The sequence below is a fragment of the Papaver somniferum genome, chromosome 5 (genome assembly GCF_003573695.1).
Source record: "Papaver somniferum cultivar HN1 chromosome 5, ASM357369v1, whole genome shotgun sequence".
In the NCBI taxonomy this organism is placed as follows: domain Eukaryota; kingdom Viridiplantae; phylum Streptophyta; class Magnoliopsida; order Ranunculales; family Papaveraceae; genus Papaver; species Papaver somniferum.
The window spans coordinates 97,387,484-97,409,438 of NC_039362.1; the positions used below are offsets into that span (position 1 = coordinate 97,387,484).

The 21,955-nt window shown below is 37.7% G+C and overlaps 1 protein-coding gene across 1 annotated transcript; it reads left to right on the forward strand.

Moving 5' to 3' along the window:
- Positions 1–1,143: 1,143 nt before the first annotated feature.
- On the forward strand, positions 1,144–5,876 carry LOC113282291 (T-complex protein 1 subunit epsilon). Its single transcript, XM_026531276.1, has 9 exons — positions 1,144–1,447; positions 2,423–2,741; positions 2,845–3,193; positions 3,307–3,439; positions 3,529–3,581; positions 3,744–3,846; positions 4,480–4,646; positions 5,215–5,328; positions 5,418–5,876. The coding sequence occupies exons 1-9, from the start codon at positions 1,249–1,251 to the stop codon at positions 5,586–5,588; spliced, it is 1,608 nt and encodes a 535-aa protein (XP_026387061.1). The 5' UTR covers positions 1,144–1,248; the 3' UTR covers positions 5,589–5,876.
- The last annotated feature ends 16,079 nt before the right edge of the window (positions 5,877–21,955 follow it).

Below are 21,955 nucleotides of genomic sequence, written 5' to 3' on the forward strand. Positions count from 1 at the left end.
GGTTACCTAGGATAAAATGGTAGTTAACTGAACTTTGAACTTAACAATTTATTTGGGTACATCTTGTGTGTTCGGTTAGTTCGCAAACTTCAACGCAACCAAGTTCCCAACCGAACTGCAGGTTAAAAGTAACCTAGTGTTAGAAGTTCGGTTGGTTCGCAAACTTCAACATATTTTGCGAATCAACCGAACTGGGCTTATATATGCATATACGCAATTAGGCAAATGTTCGGTTACTACGAAATTTATTTCTTGGCGAATTAGGTAGAGTTCGGTTACGAAGTTTCAAAGGTAGAGTTCAGTTACAAAGAAAACTTAACATTTTTGTGAACGAACCGAACTTGTGGACTTCTCATTATTTTCGTAAACTAAAGTTCGGTGATATCCTTATTTTGTGAAGGAACCGAACTTATGGACTTGTGTTGTTCTAATACAAGGAGTTCGGTTAAAAGTATTTTTTGCGAATCAACCGAACTCTGAGTTCGGTTAAGAAAAAATTGATTCTTGATAACCGAACTTTTCTCCGAAAAAAACCCTCCATTAAACCTCTCTGCAACTTCCATTTTCAACTCATTTTAATGATTACTTCTCATTTATTCAACCAAAAACGAATAACAAGTAATGGGTTTGTGAGAATATCTTTGTTAATGTTTTAAATTAAGCTATATATATATATATATAGTGGTGGTGGTTGGTGGTGGTGGTAATCGGAGGTGGTGGTGGTAATCGTTGGTTGGTGGTGGTGATCATCGGAGGTGGTGGTGGTGGTAATCGGCGGTGGTGGGCGGCGGTGGTGGTAATCGGTCGTTGGTGGTGGTGATAATCGGAGGTGGTGGTGGTGGGAGGTGGTGATGGGAGGTGGTGATGGGAGGAGGTGGTGGTTATATATATATAGGTGGTTATTGGGTTGGTTTTTAAATTAAATTAGGTTAAGGGTAGGTTAGTCATTTCAATGTTTTAGGACATCCCTTATAATTATAGGGTAGGTGGCCTAATAGGATCATGGTCCCCAAAAAATCTTTCCTTATTTTCCTCTAGTGGTATGGACTTAATTGGTCTCAGCCCATCATAAGCCCAATATCGACTTTAACAACCAAAAAGAACAACACAAACTTCCCCTTAAAAAACTAAGCCAATAAGATCCATTTAGGTTTTCGTCTTTAATCTCTCCCTCTCTCTCTCTTCTTTCTCTCGGTGCAGTCTCCATTTACTGAAGCTCTGATAGACAAGAGCTGAATCTTCGTGAAGATGGCTTTGGCCTTCGATGATTATGGGAGGCCATTCATAATCTTGAGAGAACAAGAACAGAAAAGTAGATTAAAAGGTTTAGATGCGCAGAAATCTAACATTGCTGCTGGTAAAGCTATTGCACGTATACTAAGAACTTCTCTCGGTCCTAAAGGCATGGATAAAATCATGCAATCTCCCGATGGAGATATCACCATCAGTTAATATCAATCTCTCTCTGGAACTTACTTGATCTACTTTCTTTTACGTCGAATAAAGATCTAGGGTTTTACTCAGATTTGTGATCTTTGAACTAGGGTTTGATAACATTTATGGTTAATATGGTTTTATTTTGAGTAAGAAGTATGTTAGATTGTTTCGGTTTGCTTTAAGGTATTGAAGTATTGTTAAGTCGCGTCTGAAGCTATATCTTGACGCCTCACCTTGGTCCTTTCCCCATATAATCTTGCTAGTATCCCAGGATAAAGGAAGTGAAAAGATCCACTGGTTCGCTGTGAAGTTTAGGGTAGGATTGTTATGAAGTAGACTTTTATTTCTCTACCTGGGTTACCAAGTACGAAATGAGTTTTGAAACTTGCGTTTTGTGGTTTAAGGTGTATAGGATATGTTGCTTAGCAGGATTTTCATTTCATACTTTAGAATATATGCTGACATGGACCAAACATCTGACTAGAAGAGTTGCTTACCAAAGTCTTGGAGCTCAGATTTTTTAGTAGTAGAACATTGGTATACCTTAGCTTCTCAAAATTTTGTACTTATGTGTATGTTGTGTTTAACAGTGATGTATAATGAGTTATTAGTAGGTTGTTTATGATCATTTTATCAGGGAGTTGTGCCCTATTGTTGTATCTAATAGTTGTCTTGTCCCTTATTATGTGCTTGTGTTTTACATATAGTACTGAAGTTTATAGATCTCTTGAGTTTTGAGTTATTGTACGTGCATTTACTAAGATACGAGTTTTTGAAACTTGGGTTTCTAAGATCTGGCTGCAGCAGTTGCTCAATGAAGTGCCTGAGTTGGTAGGTTTTGATATTAGGATAGTTGTCAGTGCACCTTAGCTTCCCTACCCTTACATCAATTGAGGAAAGTTGCTTCACAATCTTGCAGTCTCTTATTGTCTTGTTTTTAATAGTGAGGTAATTACTGATTAACTTTTTTTTGTTACTGTTATAGCAAATGATGGAGCTACAATCTTGCAAATGATGGACGTTGACAATCAAATAGCAAAACTGATGGTTGAATTATCCCAGAGTCAGGACTATGAAATTGGTGATGGAACAACTGGAGTTGTCGTTATGGCTGGTGCACTTTTGGAACAAGCTGAAAAGTTATTAGAGCGTGGTATTCATCCTGTTAGGGTTGCAGAAGGTTATGAGATGGCATCTAAAGTTGCTGTTGAGCATTTGGAACATATATCTCACAAGTTTACTTTTGGTGCTAACAACATTGAACCTTTGGTGCAGACTTGCATGACTACCTTATCATCGAAAATGTAGGCTATAATTTATTAATGAGACACTAGATTTTCTTGCTATTGGGGGTTACTGTTTTTTTCATCTTAGCTTAATTATTAACTACTCGACGATGTTCTGCAGTGTCAATCGCTGCAAACGAAGTTTAGCCGAGATTGCTGTTAAAGCAGTTTTGGCTGTTGCAGATCTGGAAAGGAAGGATGTCAATTTAGACTTGATTAAAATAGAGGGGAAGGTAGGGGGGAAGCTGGAAGACACTGAGCTAATTTATGGAATTATAGTCGACAAGGATATGAGCCATCCCCAGATGCCAAAACAAATTCAAGATGCACACATTGCTATCTTGACTTGCCCGTTTGAGCCTCCAAAACCCAAGACTAAGCATAAGGTTGACATTGACACGGTTGAGAAGTTCGAAACTTTGCGTCTACAGGAGAAGAAATACTTTGATGATATGGTCCAAAAATGCAAGGTACAGTTGTGAATCAGGTCGTATTTAGTGTTACTTGATATGTAGGTTAAGGAAATGAACTACTGCAATGTATCCTTTTATTTATTCCAACATCTGTGTTAAATGGCTTTCAGGATGTTGGTGCAACACTAGTTATCTGCCAATGGGGTTTTGATGATGAGGCAAATCATTTATTGATGAATCGGAACTTGCCTGCTGTTAGATGGGTTGGTGGAGTAGAACTAGAGCTCATTGCAATAGCTACAGGTTATCATGAACTCATCTTATTAAAGATTTGTAAGCAAATCTATCCTTCGCACTTACTTATATATGGCATGTTGTCTTTGTCTCTATAGGTGGAAGGATTGTGCCAAGGTTCCAAGAGTTAACAACTGAAAAATTGGGGAAGGTACTCATTCTAGTACTACTCTGTAGTTCGTTCAATGAAACAATACTTAGTTTTTACTCTTTAGATTTTTCTTTACATGGAGCTGTTGCGAAAATAGTGAAGATCTGCTGTAGTTTTTTCAGTTGGAGGAATTCTGATATGTTACCATTTTTATTCATTTAGGCTGGGTTAGTTAGAGAGAAATCCTTTGGTACAACCAAAGATCGAATGCTCTACATTGAGCAGTGTGCGAATTCGAGGGCGGTCACTATCTTCATCCGCGGTGGTAGGTTTTTTTGCTTCCCTTTTCTTTCCGTTTTCAAATCTTGCTGTTTAAATGGTATTTAATTATTGATTATGATGAATCTGCTCAAATCACATCTATTTTTCTTGTGTAATCTCATTTTGTTGATAGATGATGTAAAGCATCATACCTGATCTCTGGATCTTTTAATTATTTATTAAGCACATGAAACAGTAAGCTGTAACGTTTGACTCAAGAAATATAATCTGACCAATATCCGTGAGCTGAAGTTTCTCTAGTAAAATCATAGTATCTTTAATTGTATGACTACTTACTATTTCTTCCATTTTCATCTGTTCTCTACTTTGTTTTTTCTTGAGGCCCCCAAACTGTCGCCTAACCTCACGGACTGTGGGGTGGAACTTTTTAGTGTTGAATAACTTTGACATCCAGTGTTCCGCAGCTACTTAAGATCAATTCACTTTTTAGTGGTAGTTTAGTTTTTAATTTCTGAAGCAATGAATTAAAATTTATGAAGAGAGCATCCATTTGGTTAGGAGGGGCAATTGGCTTTTTTGCTGCATCAAACATTGCCAAGATCCACATTTGGGAGTACATTACAATGTAAACAAAAACATTGAAAAATCTGATATTAGGTGTCTCATGATTCTTCAGGTAACAAAATGATGATAGAGGAGACGAAGCGTAGCATTCATGACGCTCTATGTGTGGCGAGGAATCTAATTCGCAACAACTCAATTGTATACGGTGGTGGATCAGCAGAGATATCCTGCTCTGTTGCAGTAGAGGCAGCTGCGGATAAGTACCCTGGAGTTGAGCAGGTACAAGACTGTTGTTGCTTTGGTTTTTCTTACTTTCTACATTTCAAATTTTGCTTACTTTCTTACTTTTTCTTACTGTTGTTTCTAAATGTCATGAACATCTTCAAGGACCCTCTAATTCCTGAATCAATGATGAGAAATAAAAAATTCATAAGTTATTGTGCATGAGAGTACGTATGTAACCTATGGTACAGTAGGACACCAGGACTTAAAAAGGGAGACTGTAAGGTTGTTCACTCACTTGGTTTACGAATGTTCAAAGACACAACTAGTTTTGAGAATAACTGCCAACCCAACTATTCTAGGACTGTTTTAACTCCTCACGATGTGTAATCTGTGATTTTGGTGGGTGAGCCAAAGGGAGACCTTAATGTTCACTGGCTTGGTTTACGACACTGTAGCTCTGAGAATGACTGCCAACCCCACTATTCTAGGGCTGTGTTAACTCCTCATGATGCGTATTCTGTGATTTTGTGGGTGAGACCGAAAGCCACTCCCATGGAAGGGAGATTCTCCACCTCCTTGGGAGAATGAATGCATAACATTAGGTTTTCTTTTTTACTTGCAGTATGCTATAAGGGCATTTGCAGATGCTTTGGATGCTGTCCCCATGGCATTGGCAGAGAATAGTGGACTCCAACCCATTGAAACTCTTACTTCAGTCAAATCTCAGCAGATCAAGGTAAAATTCTATCATTTTCTCTTATCTTGTTTTATTAATGTAAATGAAATGATATGGACTGTTATAACATATTTGGATGGTCGATGTAGGAGAACAATCCATGCTGCGGGATAGACTGCAATGATGTCGGAACAATTGACATGCGCGAACAGAATGTTTTTGAGACACTGATTGGTAAGCAACAACAGCTCTTACTTGCCACCCAGGTTGTCAAGATGATTCTGAAGATTGATGATGTCATTAGCCCGTCAGAGTATTGATTTATCAATCTCTATTATAGATCTCCAACCATAGCTTGTGTTACCTTAGATAACTTTTTGTGGGAGATAGAATTCATGAGTTTTCAACTTCACACAACTCTGTTACTAATAGATTTTGATGAGAACCACTCTTTACAGGCTTTTCTTCATTATGCCGGTGTTAGGTTTTTGAGTTGTTTATTAGTTGTAGAAGTACTTAATATGGTTGTGTGCAGTGGAATGTTAACTTCCGATTTTGTGCTTTGTAGCCCTTTTCCATTTGTAACTATTGTCTCTTGAGAGTTTCCACGTCTGCTTTTTAACCTTTCATGGTAACCAATGCAAAGTAACTGTTAATTGAACACCGAGAAACATAAGTTAGTTGTGCCAAGTGTAAGCTGTAGAAACTTACATCTTAGGCATAACACTCCCTTGCGAAGTATTGGCTGCTCTTACGCATAAAAGGGAAACCCCATTTTTTCACTGACAAAATTAAGGTTTACACAAATAAAACTCATTTCATCTCATAGTGTTTACTACAATACCTGCAAACATGAAACACAAACACATACGCTCATTTCATCTCAACTAATCAGACATCATAGTAAATAGTTTTGTAAGGCTCAGTTTGATCCAAGTTTGACCAGCACATACATTGCAACCAACCAGAACCCATAATAAATACTTTTGTAAGGCTCAGTTTGATCCAAATTTGACCAGCACATACATGGCATGTTGACATGGGAAATCCCTTAGCTGCCAATGCAAGTTTTGTGAACAACTGTAGAAACTTTCTTGGAAGTTTTGTTTGTAACCTCGTACATATTCCGAAATTGTGCCGGAATAGAGAAAAACATCCCTATATTCTGCTTCATCTTCTCAGTTAGCTTGCAACCAGTGCACTCCTCTTAGCATACAAACCCAGGACCAACAGTGTACATTTTGGCCATCTTAGTCACATGCTTGTCTCCGATTTTGCTGCACACGGCATTGAAGGATTGAGAGAAGTTGTGTTGATGTGCTCACATGCAGCTTCATGTGAGAGCCAAGATCTTGCTCAGTAATTTTGGGTCTGGTTCCATAATGGATCTATTTAATGGAACTTCCATTAAATAGTTGTATGCGTCAACATTTGCCTCATCTAATGCACCTATATGCATCTAAAAATTTAGCAACAAAGATTAGTGAAAACCGACGAGCTTAATAACATGACAGCATTCCAGATTGAATTTGTTAGTTTCGACCCCTGAAACCATTGGTTAAATTGTTACTTTCGACGCCTGAAACCATTGGTTTTGAAGTTTTAAATAGGTGCCTGGCCATTAAAAAATAGGAAAGGTTAGTCAAATAACTGTTCAAAAAGCTGATAACTTAAATATGTGTAGGTTCGTTCAACAACATCCTCCTCCTCCTTGGAGGAGTTTACCTCTTCTAAAGAGTTGTATAAATATGTGTAATAATAGTTCTCTAGCTTGGTCTTGTAATCATGTTTATAGGTGTTGTAATAAAGCAGCTGATGCTTTAGCAAAAGCTGTTAGAAGGTTGTATCTGAATGAGGAACGGTGGTATCACTCACCTGGCATGTTAATTCCTCATTTAAATTCTGATGTAAATTTTCCTCATGTTTAATATAAAATTATTCTTATATGAAGTTTATTCTTATATAGAGGTAAATTTTACAAAGATTAAGCCAAATTGGGATCAAAATTTTTTATTCATTTATGGAGTTTATTCCCTTATAGAGTATTTCTTTTATAGAGGTTTTATTGTATATGTTATTTGCTTGTAGGAGCAATTTTTGCAACAGATTCAATAAGGGTCTTTACACAAATGTCAATCCCTTTATACGCCAGTTTGCCTCCGTCTCATTTCTCTGGCTTCAAATCTTTCAAAAAAGTACGCCAGTTTGCCTCCGTCTCATTTCTCATGGTCAGGCCCAATATTATTTTTAGTTTCCGCGGGACCCATAATTATATGAAATTTTGAAAAATATCTAACGGATTATGCATCCTAATTTTTCAGGGTATAATTGGCAACGCAACTTGGATATAACATATCTAAAATACCGCGCCTTGGAATTTTACAAATTTTATGTCGCTGGAAAGCTTTTTAAGAGAGCTACTCAACGAGTACAAACAACAATACCAAATGTAAGTTATTTTGCGAAAAAATCCGAGGCGATTGTTCTTTTAAGCAAAATTTCGAAAATTTGGTACATAACCATTATGCAGCCACCAAAAACGATGCATAACACATTATGCAGACACAACAAAAGATACATAAAACGTTATGCAACCATATTTTGGTTCATGCATCTATTAATTTATGCATAACATGTTACGCATCCATTTCCTTGGATGCATAAAAAATTATGCATCATTTTTTTTTAATTCAGTGCTTACAAAAATATGGTTGCATAATGCTTTATGCATCCACTTTCTCGACTGCATAACATGTTATGCAGATATTATTGTAGGTGCATAACAAGTTATGCAACATTTTTTTTGTTGGTTTCAATACTAACAAAAAAGTAGCTGCATAACGTGTTATGAAACCATTCTCTGGACTGCATAACAAGTTGTGCAACAAGTTATGCAGCTATTATTGTAGGTGCATGACAAGTTATGTAGCCTTTTTTTGTTGGTTTCAATATTAACAAAAATGTTGCTGCATAACGTGTTATGCAACCATTTTCGGGACTGCTTAACAAGTTATGCAACAAATTTTGTAAATGCATAACAGGTTATGCAAACATTTTCTTACCGCATAATAGGTTAACAGAAGTCAATGGTAATTGGTAAAGCCAATCACCAAGTGGTCTGGTGGTTGGCATGCTCCCTCCCACTGCGGAGGTAGGGGTTCAAACCCTGTAATTGTTGAAATCCACTCCAATTTAAGGAGTTTGGATGTAGTCAAGGGATCACTAGTCTAGGGTATCAAAAAAAAAAAACAGGAAAAAGGTAATTGGTAATTGCTTTAAAATCCTGACGAGATAGGGGTATACCGAGATTTAAATGGACATAGTGCCCTTACTAAGGGGAGGCCAAAACTTGGTGAAGTTACTTTAGTACCCCTGCACTAATTAACCTAACACTAAACCCTAAACTTAAAAACTAAAAATCGTTTAATCTCCTTCTAATCTATCTTCTCTAATCCCTCTCCTCTTCTCCTTCCTTCATCTTATTCCAAAGACCAAAGACCAAAGACCAAAAACCGTTTCCAGTAGCAAGTACCGGGTTGGGTAGGAGACAATGTTAACTCCCGAAAATTGGACATAGTTTTTACGCCAGCCTGACCAAGCCTTGCACAACCTGTAAGCAACCAAAAATTTCATCTTATTCCATCAACCAAAAATTTCAATTTTGATTTTCTACAAAGAATGGTTGATTCTAAACGATCCAGTAGCAACAGAGATTCAACAGGTAACATCAAAAGATCCAAATCAAAGGGAAAAGGTAAGGAAAAAGTTGGAACTAGTGAAATCAGTAAACCCGAAAATCCAATCCCTGATAATGTTGAAAAGAACCATCCACCGGCAAAAAGAAGACTGTAAGTGATTTCTAAACTCAAACCCATTATTTTTTTGTGTTTTTTGATTGTTATATTAGGTTAGAAATCGAAAACTATGATTTTCAGGATTTTTAGTCGGCATGGTTTTTTAAAAATAGGATGCCGGCCTTAGGATTTCAGTGTTAATCGGAAAGGTCGTAACATGAAGATCATGCCGACTTTTCATAACAGCCATAGCGACTATTAGATAATAACCAGGGTCGGCAAGGTATAATAACCAATTTTGCCGACTTACATCTAGTCGACATTGTATTAGACTTGTACCATACCGACTTTAGGTTACAGAAACTTGATTTTCCTTAGTTAATAGTCAGCATCTTTCTTGAATAGGACCATACCGACTGTGTGTTAGTCAGTGGAGATTCCTAACAGTTCCCTCAACTATGAAGAATGCACATCATCAGAGGAGGAAGAAGAGGAGGTTGATCCAAGAACTTTTTTCAGGGCATCTAACTTTTCTGGAGTGAACCCCTATTACAATGAGGCTGGTGACTACATAGGTCCAGATAAGGAAAAAACAAAAGCTGATGCTGGTGAAAAAGCTAGTAATGTCGAGGAAGATGACAACAATGAGAATGATCCATGAAATTCTTAAACTTTATTATGTTTCACTTGGTTTAGAAACTTAGATTGCGGTTTGAACTTTGAACTCTTAGATTGTGGTTTTAGACTTGTTAAACTTATGTTAATTTTCAGTTTCAGTTGCTTTAGAACTTATTCTTTTTTGTGCAGTTTCAGAGAATATTGGAGTTTTACTAAGTCGGCATGGTTTGTAAGCTCGACCTTGCCGACCCTCCCAGGATATATGTTATAGTGTTGTCATGGATAGGTAGTCGACATGGTTTGAAATGCTTGACCTTGCCGACTTAAATGTTAGTAGTATAAAAATATTACTTTTTAGGTACAAAGTACAACCCATTGAATGCTCAACGGCTAGAAATTTCAAAATAAAGACACTAGGTGTGTTGTTACTATAAAAGCATTCTCAACTTGATCTTCAACCTTGCATAAAGATTGGAAGTTTCAAGTGCAACAAAACAAAATATTTGTAGTCTTTGTACACTAACAGTTTATTAACATATCCGGCGAAAGTATAGTCGGCATGGTTGTCCTCATAAACCCTGGCGACTACAATGTGTGAAGAACATCCAGGAACAATTTTTTTTTTGGTCGGCATGGTTGTCCTCATAAACCATGCCGAACAAAAAAAAGTCGGAAGCCTGACGAAATCAAGACCTTGCCGACCCGGGGACAGTCGGCACTGTAGGACGGAAACAACCTTGCCGACCGTCCCAGGACATTTTTCCTGTGCTGTCATGCAATACAGCCGGCAACCTGCCGACCACAAAACAACCGGCTTGGTCGTGTGATAAATCAATGCCGACCAAAAGTAGACCTTTTAGTCTACCATGAGCTTGCTCTACCATACTTGTGGATTCAAGTTTGAAATGTTTATAATCGTAAGTAAAAGCATACACAAACCTCTCTTTGTGTGGCCTCAACCATTGTCTCTTGAAATATTCCACTACTTTGGGGTAATTAGTCCCCCAATCATCCTCGAACTCCTTCAAGTTGATCTCATATCTTGCCACACTCATCGACCAAACCAACTTATTCCACGCTTTCATGAATAACCCAAACTTGATCTCACCTTCTTTCCATTCTTCCTCTTCTTTTTTCTTCTCTTACACTCTCTCCTCTTTAGTTAGTTTACTAAGACGTTCATCTTCCTCCTTTTCACGTTTAGTGCCTTTCTTTGCCTTTGGCTTTTGGACATGATTCCTACAATTCTTTCTAAGATTGCATTGTATATGCCAAGTGCAAAGAAAATTTTGTGCATTGGGAAAAACTATCCTCACGGCGTTCATTATTTCTTGCTCATTGTCGGTCACTATAACCCCGGGAGTCTCGTCTTCGTGGTAGAGAAGCTTCAAAGTTTCTAATGCCCAAATATAGCTATCATCCTTCTCACGATCCATAAAACACCATGCCACCGTGAACGATTGCTTATCCGAGGTTTGTCCAACAATGTTCAACAAAGGCATGTTGTACCTATTCGTCTTATAGGTACAATTCATGAACAAAACTTGGTAAAAGCAACTCTCCAATTGAATCATATCGAGATGCGCAAGAAAAATACGATCCACCTTCCCCTCCGATGACTCATGGTGACTCACCGTGTAGTTGTATTTGTGTGCCAACTATTGTGATTCTTCCATTACCTTTCTTCAATTCCATTCAATTCTTTTGATAGTTGCCTTGGTTGCATAAATCGTAGACAATGAAAAGAGGTTATTCTTGTCATCCCTCTTGAACTTACTAAGGAGCTTGCTTGGTTTAATTCCCCAACTTGTTCTTACTTGTTCGAACTCGTGCGGTTTCAACTTGGCAACTTGGGAGTGCCCAACAAGACTTTCCGGATCTTTATGGTTATGCCAACCAACATCAACTCTATTCGTTCTCCACATATTATCGGTTTCTTTGTTCATCCAAAAAATAATCTTGAATGGGCATCCACACTTCTTTGACTTCGTCTTGTACACCCTAGTCGTCTTCTTATCATACATATAACCCTTTCTCTTGTGACTTGCATCCGGAGACCCACTACACTCGCATACCATTTCAAACCGCGTATCTCTTTGTTGGGATTTTTTCACCAGAACGCACATCTTCTATTTTGCTTTCTCAACAATCCAATTTACCGCGTCGTCTTTTTCCTTCCATTCCAAATCATTAGCATAATGTGCAGAAGTATCAGGACTCCTAACATTGTGAGCTTGAGGCTGATCCGTCATCGGTACCAATGCAATCTACAAAACAACACAAGTCAGTTGATATGTACCACAAAAGTCGACAGGGTCGATATAAAAAACAACGCCGGCTAAAGAGCAGCCGCCATGATCGAAATATAAAACAGTGCCGACCGAACTATAGTCGGCAGGGTCCGTATCCACTACAATGCCGGCTTAAACATGTTTCAAATTCATTTTCTGTGATGAAAAAAATCTTGTAGTCGACAGGGTTAAAATTTTCGACCATGCCAACTTAATACTGCTCATGAAAAGTCGGGGCATTTGGTAATATATACCACGCCGACGCTTAAAGTCGGCATGATCGACAATCGTCGACCTTGCCGACATTGGGCGACAAAAGTGAAAAAGAAGAAGCAAAATCGATCATTTGCATGGAAAAATCACAATCTTCACCACGTAAGTTGTCTACCTGATTACTTGCAGCTCCATTCTGTTCTTCTTGGTCATTAGATTCTACGGTTGGCTCAAGACATTCATCACTTCCATACCCATCTTGAGTTTGAGGAAAATAAAAGTGAGGATCATGCATATAATCCATTTAATCATGATTTGGTAGATCATCATACAAGTACTCATCTGTAGGACGAAAGTTAGAAGACTCCCCCACTTCAAAATCAGGATTTGAATCACTCATCTCACTCATATCACAAATTTCTCAAAAACCCTAACCTTTTCCCCCCAAAACCTCCTCTACTACTTCATTCTCTTTCTTACTCTCAATTATTTCCAAATCCCACTCATATAAAACTAATCTAACTAATCTAATCATTTCAATTAAATTAGTGTTAATCATTGCAGGGGTAATTTTGCCATTTAGAAAATACAAGGTTAAGGGGTGGCTTCTTTTATTTCAAAATGACCTAACTTTTGTCTCATTAGGTATACCCCAATTAATTTGGGTATTACCCTAATCTCGCCAAGTTTAAAATGTACATGTTATTTAGTTAATTAGAATCCCAAAATGTTTATTATATATATATCAAATAAAGTAGGTTTTTACTAATGTGTCATATTATAGTATTTCAATTTTCACTTTCTGCTAGCCACGTATCAATGCGTGACATACATTTGTATGCGTGTAGATAGGTGCTAAAATATAAGGATAACACAATAATTTGGTCATACGTAAAACTGAAAGAAGAACACAATAATTATGGTGTCTGTCTCCATTTCTTTGTCTTTACCCAGCTCTTCAACAATCAAATCGAAAGCTTTACACTTTGAGTCGTACAGAAAGAAGAAGAAATGGGTTGTTTAGATCTTAGTTCACAAGGTTATGGAGTTACGAATGTTTTGGCAGATCTTTATTTTCTACTGGTTTTTTAAGTATAGATTTGAGTTTTTATTATTTCTTCCCTATCCGAGAATCTTTCTTCTCTACCGACATCGAAGGAAATTATGTTTTTCTGGTTGGTTGATCATACTCTATTTTTATTAAATTTATTCAAATAGATAGTATTTCACGGTACAAATCACTGTTTTTCAAAAATCTAAATGTGGGTTTTGAAATTAATTGAAGTACAATTGTTTTAGTTATCCTAATATGATTGATCTTACAAAAAATGGGAAATTGGAAAACTGATTTTAATTTCTGATTGATTGATAATTATCGATTTAATGGAGATTTTTAAAAGATTTGAACTGTAAATTTCGTTGTTTGATCGTAGTTGATTAAGATTGATTATCTCAAATTGCATCTCAACTTCATGAAACTGGAAAAAGAGAGAAACTGAAATTTTTTCGTGGGACAAACATAATTTTAGAAAAATATGGGTGTGTGAGAAATTTATCCCCCAAAAATGGGAGCGCATGAAGATTTCCGCTCGTGGGTTTGCGGGTGAAAAAAAAATTGAAAAATGGGTGTCATAGTAGTTTTCACTTCTCCAAATGCAAATTCCGACTGGGAAAAGGCCTGCAAGCATCACACCACCAAACTTACCCTCCAACGGACTCCATCCATCCCAACGGCCGACCTAGATCCATTGTTGAAGCCTTCACATTGAGCACTGAATGATAAAGTCAAACTCTCAAATTTGTTGCCTTTCTCATCTCTAAAATAAGTGTTACCGGCAATGCTCCGCCGGTTCAAATCTGTAACCACTTGACAAAACTTGGAACTTGATGTTGGGATCCTAGTCCCACATTGGTTAGATGGGGCTTAATTGGTAGTTTATAAGTCAATGGGCTCCCTCATCTAGTCAACCGGTTTCAACCGATTTTCGAGTTGAGTTCTACCCATGGGCTTATGACGAGTTTAGGGTCGGTACCCTAACATTTGGTATCAGAGCCAACCACCACGACCCATGCCCGCTCCACGAAAGGGGTGACCTATAGGATAGATTAAAGTGTTGGGGCACCTATGTATGGGGGTTGTTGTCACCCGCATTGAATACTGATAGGGGAGTGAAGCCGCCATGAGAGAAAGGGCTACCTTCGGGTCAGTGTCGATAGAGTGGGCCAACGAGGACGTTGAGTCTAGAAGGATGGTGGGATGTTGGGATCCTAGTCCCACATTGGTTAGATGGGGCTTAATTGGTAGTTTATAAGTCAATGGGTTCCCTCATCTAGTCAACCGGTTTCAACCGGTTTTCGAGTTGAGTTCTACCCATGGGCGTATGACTTTTCTTAATTTCCGTCTAATTCTTGTAGGAGCGACAACTGCAAACAAAACATTTTTAGTAAAGATCAGTACTTTGAATACATTCAACTGCATACCCTTGCTTCTGCTGCAAGCCTGCAACCCATTATGAGATGTAAAAACTATCTAATAGTCCTAAGATTAGAATAAGTGTGTTTGTTTAATCCCGTTGAATTGGTCCAATTGATCTAAGGTCCCTGTTAAAAGACAATGGCTAAATACAACCCACGCTCAAATTAAGCACAACCTTCCTCAAAACTGTAAACCCAAATAATATAGGTAATCAAAACCCACTCTCATAATCTTCTTTTTGGCTTTTTCTTTCTGCTAAACCATACTTTCGTGAGGATGATTAGGAAACTAAAATTATGTTTACCATCTTCATTAAATAGGTTAGATGATCAAACTACCACCACCACAACAACATGAATAACAACAAATCAAAATCACACAAAAAAAGAGATAATATAAAGTCTAAACCAAGGAAACTTTTACCAATTTCCTTATATCTACAAACAAAGATGAAACCACTTCGATTTGATGAAGGAGGAGATAATAATATTAAAATAAGACCTGGTGATTTATAAACTAAGATTGATCTGACTGGGGGTGGGGGTTGGGGGTTAGGTTTTAGTTTTGTGGGTTTTAACTGTTTGGAAATTTATTTCACCTATGTGCATGCAGTGAAAAAATCCATGCAACACTCAATCGAAATCGCTAACACTTCCATCAAATAGAAAAAAACCATGTTGGTTACAACTTTGACCTCAGATACTACTTTAATCAACATATCAGCTGGATTGTCTTTCGTATCGATCTTCACTAGTAGAATGTCTTCTTATCAAAGAATTTTTCTGATAAAGTGAAACCGCACATCTATATGTTTGGTTTTAGCATGATGCACTTGATTCATATCCAAGTAAGTTACACTAAAACTATCACAATGCACAGGCCGTTGGTCATGCAGCTCCTAAATCATCTAGCAAACCATGTAACCATATAGCCTCTTTGAATGTCTTTGTCACTGCCATTTACTTTACTTCAGTAGTTAAGAGCGCCGCAGTAGACTGCAAAATTTATCTCCAACTAATTGGTGCCCCTGCTACGGTAAATACATACTTTGTAGTGGAACATCTCTTGTCCAAATCACCAGCATAGTCAGAATCGACATACCCAATATACAACGTCCGGCTTTGTATATACCATCGCATATAACAAGCTACAAACATCCACATCATATGGGAATTAGGGAAGTAGGAGTACTATATTAAAGAATTGGTAATGCATAAGCAACATAATCATCCATCCAATCAGGTTTCCTGATCGATCTTCTCAGTTTACTGATTGATATGGTCTATGTGAACGTGGCTTTTGTATCTCCTACTGACTCTTGTCCCTTTTCCTCAACATCGTCACTATCGTTTGGAACTTCAATAGCTACTTATCTTGCATACCTTATATCTTCAGAAGTATACTTAACAAATATATAATTAACTGTAAGTGGTGGAGTTGCATCAACCTCCACCTGCTGCAAAGGATCACTAGTACTAGTGCTTCTGTTCTCCACCTGCCGAGAAACCCAAGCCTTTACCATAGACATCTCATCAAATGTGACATATCTACTCATAACAAAAGCTTCTCAACCGGACTCCAAATCTTGAACCCTTTCACTCCACTCTTTATACCCATAAAGATTCTTCTCATGGTACGTTATAAAGCTTGTTTTCACTAACATGATACCACGTAGGACAACCAAAGATATGAATTGAGTCATAGTCATAAGATGGTTTACCGAACCATTTCTCCATTAGGAGTTTTACCTTCTAATGTAGATGATGACAACCTATTAATGAGGAAGCACGCATAGGTAACTACCTTATCCCAAAACGCCTTACCTAATCCAGCATTAGATAACATACATCATGCCTTCTCCAGCAAAGTACAATCCATGCGTTCAGCTACCCCCATTCTGTTGCGGTGTCTTCTTAACTTTGAGTGCCTCTTTATCCCCTCATCCTAACATGCATAATTGCAAGAACGGATCACTCTTGTACTCTCCAACATTGAGCGAACGCAGTACTTTGGTCTTTCTGCCAGTTTGAGTCGTAGTTGCCTTTTTCTACCTCACAAAGACTTCTCGGACTTGATTCTTGTGCCTCATGGTGTACACCTATACGCGCCTAGAACAGTCATCAATGAACGACACAAACCAATATTTTCCTCCCTATGATGCATTCTTGGAGGTACCCCAAACATCTGAGTAGATATAGTCAAGAACTCCACTAGTATTCTGGATTGTCGTACCAAAGATTGTTCTTTTTTCTTGGCCTTTACACAATGTTCACAAAATGCTAAATTGAAGCAATAACACATTTAACAAGTCTTGTTAAATCAAACTATGCAACGACTTCTCACTAGGATGTGCAAGTCTCATGTGACATAGTTTTGTCTTCTCGGTAGTTGCATTCTCAATGTGTTCAAAAATGGAAACATCCCCTATGATTGTACTTCTATTCAAGTAGTACAAGTTATGATGACGTGTACCCTTCGTGATTACCATAGGTACAGAGATTATCTATGGAACACCATTCTCAACGACTAACTTATAACCTCTAAAATTTCGAGTGAAATCAAATTCTTTTTTATGGAAGGTACATATCTTACCTCCTTCATATCTCTAACCATACCGTCATGCATCTTGAAATGAATATTACTAATCCCAATCACCCGGCAGGTATGATTGTTTCCCATACATACTTCTCAATCAATCTCTTCAAAGCTTAAGAAACAGTCCCAATATGAACATAAATAATACGTTTCTCAAGTATCTAATACCCATGTACCATCTGTAATAACACAAGTTGATGGTGTCACAGTCAGGGACAAATCAGAAGTACCATCCGATTCTTCAATGTTCATCTCGGCCTTCTTGTTATCTCTTTCTTTATCCTTACGTTTGGGAGACCTCTACCTTTACTGCGATCATCAGTTTTCTTTCTCCTATCTGTTGAACGACCTCTTGCAAGGACCATAGTACTGTCAGCTTCACTTGCAAGGTTTTCACGGTCCATCTTGCTAAACTACTCACTACGCAATGTTGTAGTGACCCCAGCATATGTCATCTTATCCTTGTCGTGCATCAAAGCCTTAATCACGGGTTTATACTTTTCATGAAGAGAGTTTATCAGACACAAAGCTTGTTCCCCGTCCTCGATTATCTCATCTGTTAACCAACTCAGCAAGAAGTTTATTATATGAATCTAGGTGCTCAGTTAAAGTTATACCTTTCTTCATGTTATAACGATACAAATTTCTCGTACGATGTATCTTATTGGCCACGTTATTCACAAGGTATTCCCTGTCTAGCTTTTCCCAGATATCCTTAGCTGAAGTCTCGTGTTGATAATTAACTCTTACTGCCGTTGCTACCCTCAAATCGAAACGAAGACATAATTTATTCACCTTGTTCCACTGATTGATAGACATCTCCACTGGTCGACCTTCTAGAGCTTCCTCTAGGTCAAGATGAACAAGAGCATCCATTATGTCTGTTCTTTATAAACCAAAGTTAATGGTTCCCGTAAACTATTCTACCTTAAGTTATGACCTATGTGAATGAAGTATTTCTCTTTTTGTTTCTTTATCTTTATATGTGGACTCTGATGATTCGATTATATCCTCTGGTTTTTCCGGATCAACTATTTTTCACAAATAAACAAATATAGATAAAACAGAACCTTTGAGATTCGAATTACCTCAAGCAGTCTCAGAAAAATACCATCATTTTAACTTGCAATATGAATACCCGTATCCAAGAACGTCTCCTTGATCTGATACCAATTGTTGTGCCAATACCCACGAAAGCATTAAGTCTGCACAACTACACAGTACTCCAATATTGTCAAGAACACAATCACATGCACACATACAAGAAGAACAAGTATTTAACGAGGTTGAATCCTCGAGAAGGAATAAGTAATTTTATGTATCACCGTATAAGAGAGAGAAATATACAAACCCTTTAGTAGAGAAGAATAGACTTCTGGTGTATTTCTACTAGGTTCTCTCTATGGCTATTTATACATATCAATAGGACTATACACATTTCTTAACAAGGATTACTTTTTCTACAAGTATAGGGTTTCCTAACTTAACTTTAAGAGACAAACCTCTTAAGTTGCTATACTTAGGACACAAGCAATGATTTGCTATACCTATCAACATCTATTAGAGGAAAAATACTAGGTCAGAGGAAAGATGTTAATGTGGGGTTTAATGTACATTAGTTCAATTAACAATATTTAGAAAGGGTTTTATTTAACTTAAGTGTAGGTTGTATATAGTCATTTCCTATTAAAATTATATTTTTAGTTTGGCCCCAAAATTATTACTCCCTCCGTTTTTTTTATTAGTCCTCTATTCCATTTTAGTTTGTCTTAAATAGTTGTCCGCTTCTGTTTATACTAGGACTTAGCCCGTGCCGTAACCGCACATGCACATTTTACCTTTCAGTAATGTATCAATTGTTGTTGTGTGATATAGGAAACGCTATCCTTGGGGTCTCATTTCTAATTTTTACTGTGGTAACTTTTTTGTTTTGATGTATTATTAGTATATTAAAATGAGTAATGACTATTGTTTCCAGCTGAGTAAAGTATTTTTTGGGTATAATCTTTATAATATAATATATTCGGTTGTCCCTTTACGGTAACATCTTACTTTAGACTTTAAGTCACCGCTCTTGACGATTGAGATTGTAAGCGTGTTTCATAAGTAGCATTATATGCTCATATCAAAGATTCAAACTATGCATTAAAAAAAGTTACCTATTGATTCAAAAGCAAGAAATTTTCTGAACAGATATCACAACGGGGATTCCCGTAAATGTTGAAGATTCCCATTTAAGTAACCAATAAACAAACAGAATTAGATTTGTTTTTTAGGGAAAAATCTACCCAAGACATGGAAGCATAAATTTGAAATCACTAACACCGTAAAAAAAGTGAATAAAAACCCTGCTTCGGGAATATAATATTAGACGTACCGAGCCACGGTCGAGGCTGGAAAGGGTTTGCCTACAGCGTTGCGGTATAGGAGATCATATTTGGAAGGATGTTTTTGGGTAGATTCGAAACTCATGCGTGATAACATCTTGGATTCCTAAATCTTGGTTACTAAAAACATAGGGATATAATCACGGGGAAATAAAAAAAATAAAAAATCAACATTCAAAAATCACAAAAATATTCCGATTAGAAGTGGAAAATTATCCGTGGTGATCATGGGATTTGGAAGCTGAGAAACTAGAGCAATTCTGAGCAGGAGGCAATCTATGTTCGACATTTGTTCGGTACCAACACTTACCCAGACTAGATTTCTTTTATAGCTTTCCTATATTTAGCTTATTTTGATTTCCCTGTTTAGTTAGAACTCTATAACTAATGTTTCCTGCTTCACAAGTCTAGCTTTCCTATAAATACTTCACCTGAGTTTGTAAAAGACTTAACAAATTAATACAAAACTCTTCTTCAATCTTCTCTAATCTTCTTTTTTCTCTTCTTAATCTTCTAGTTCTCTTCTTGTGGTTAACCCCAATTCAAAGTGTTTTGATCTGGGTTCTATACCTATTTAGTTACTTAATCCTTGTGTTTTGCTCTAGAACCCTAACAACATTCGATATATAGAGGATAAGAGGAGGCAGGGAGGGCAGGGGATTCCTAACAACATTCGACATATAGAGGATAAGAGGAGGCAGGGGATTTAATGTAGAAAGTTTCGTCTTTACAATCGAGTAATTTAAACATACATGGGAGGAAGTGGAAGAGTAATTTAAACGTGCATGGTAGGGATGGCAATTTTCCCCACCCATACCCATCCCCGTGGGGACCCACCCCTATTGGGTAGGGTTTTACCTAGGGCTGCACATGGGCGGGTATGGGCGGGTATAAGCTAAAACCAACCTCGCACCCACAGACTGCGGGTTTTTTTTTTCATAACCAACCCCGCACCCACAAACAGCGGGCGGGTTTTGTTACCCGCCCGCTACGGGTTGGGCGGGTATGGGTTTAAACGGGTTTAAACCCACTTTATATTCAAATATTTAGAGTAACTTCTATTCTCCTTGATTAAGTGAGAAAAAAAAAACCAAAACCCCCAAAATATTCATATCTAGGAAGTTCACAGATGAAGATTAAGTGTTTAATCTGTTGATTTTTCGATTGTTGTCGATTTGTGGTGAAGATTCGAAGTTGTTGTTGTCGATTTCTGGTGAAGATTTCTGGTAATTGTCGTTCGTAGGTGAAGAAGGAGAACTGAGGAGGAAGAAGAGGAGAGGCCGAACAGAGAGAAGAGTGTAGAAAGTGAATGAGGGTTATCAGTTATCCTATCTACTAGTATTAGGGTTTCATAATGGACGACTAGGATTAGTTTTATCTAATGGTATATAATCTGCGGGTTTTTTGGGCGGGTATGGGCGGGTATTAGCTTAAACCAACCTCGCACCCATAGACAGCGGGTTTTTTTTTTCATAACCAACCCCGCACCCACAACGGGCGGGTATGGATTAAAAACCCACGGATTTAGCGGGTACGGGTGGGTTTGGGTATCTTGGGCGGGTCTTGTGCAGCCCTAGTTTTACCCGAACAGACGGGAAATGGGGCGGGATATGGATAATCCCCGATATTAGTGATGCGAGGATGGGGTGGGGATGGGATTTAAAGTCCCACCCTATACCCGCCCTGTACCTTTCATATGTAGGGTTGAGTGATTGTTTCATATAACATTTATAGATATTTACTAGGAATATAGTGTGCATAAGGTATTTCTATAACTCACTCTTACATGTTATGCTATTAATGGTCGATCTTACAATGTTAATTATTAATTCCACATTATAATCAAGCTTATTATTTGACTGCAACAAAGAATAATTGGAAGAAAAAATCTTCGTACTTGATAGCTTCATTATTTTTAATAATATTTTTGCACTTATCACTTCAATGGTATAACGACATATGGGATTATGATAGAATTCTAAATATCTTTTTTAATGTTATGGATACTCATGGAAAACTCATCCCCCACGGGTATTTGTCATACCCGTCCCTGCCCCAATCTTATAGGTAACGGGTAGGGGATGGGTTTTTGTTTTCTTGAATGGAAAGGGGATGGGATTCAAGGTCCCCGCCCCATTGCCATCCCTAGTACATGGGAGGAAGTGGAAGAAGAGTTAAATGGGATGAGCGTTTTAATCCTACTCCAAACCCAAAGTCACACTTGGATACGGTGGGATCATTGTGGGATCGTTGTGACTGGATTTATCTTTTGAAAGAACAGATCTTGACCACCACTTAAATAGGCTAACTTAG

Coding starts and splice junctions, on each gene's coding strand:
- LOC113282291 (XM_026531276.1), top strand. CDS start 1,249: ATGGCTTTGGCCTTCGATGATTATGGGAGGCCATTCATAATCTTGAGA. Junction 1,448..2,422: donor CGATGGAGATATCACCATCA/GTTAATATCAAT, acceptor TTACTGTTATAG/CAAATGATGGAGCTACAATC. Junction 5,329..5,417: donor TCAAATCTCAGCAGATCAAG/GTAAAATTCTAT, acceptor TGGTCGATGTAG/GAGAACAATCCATGCTGCGG.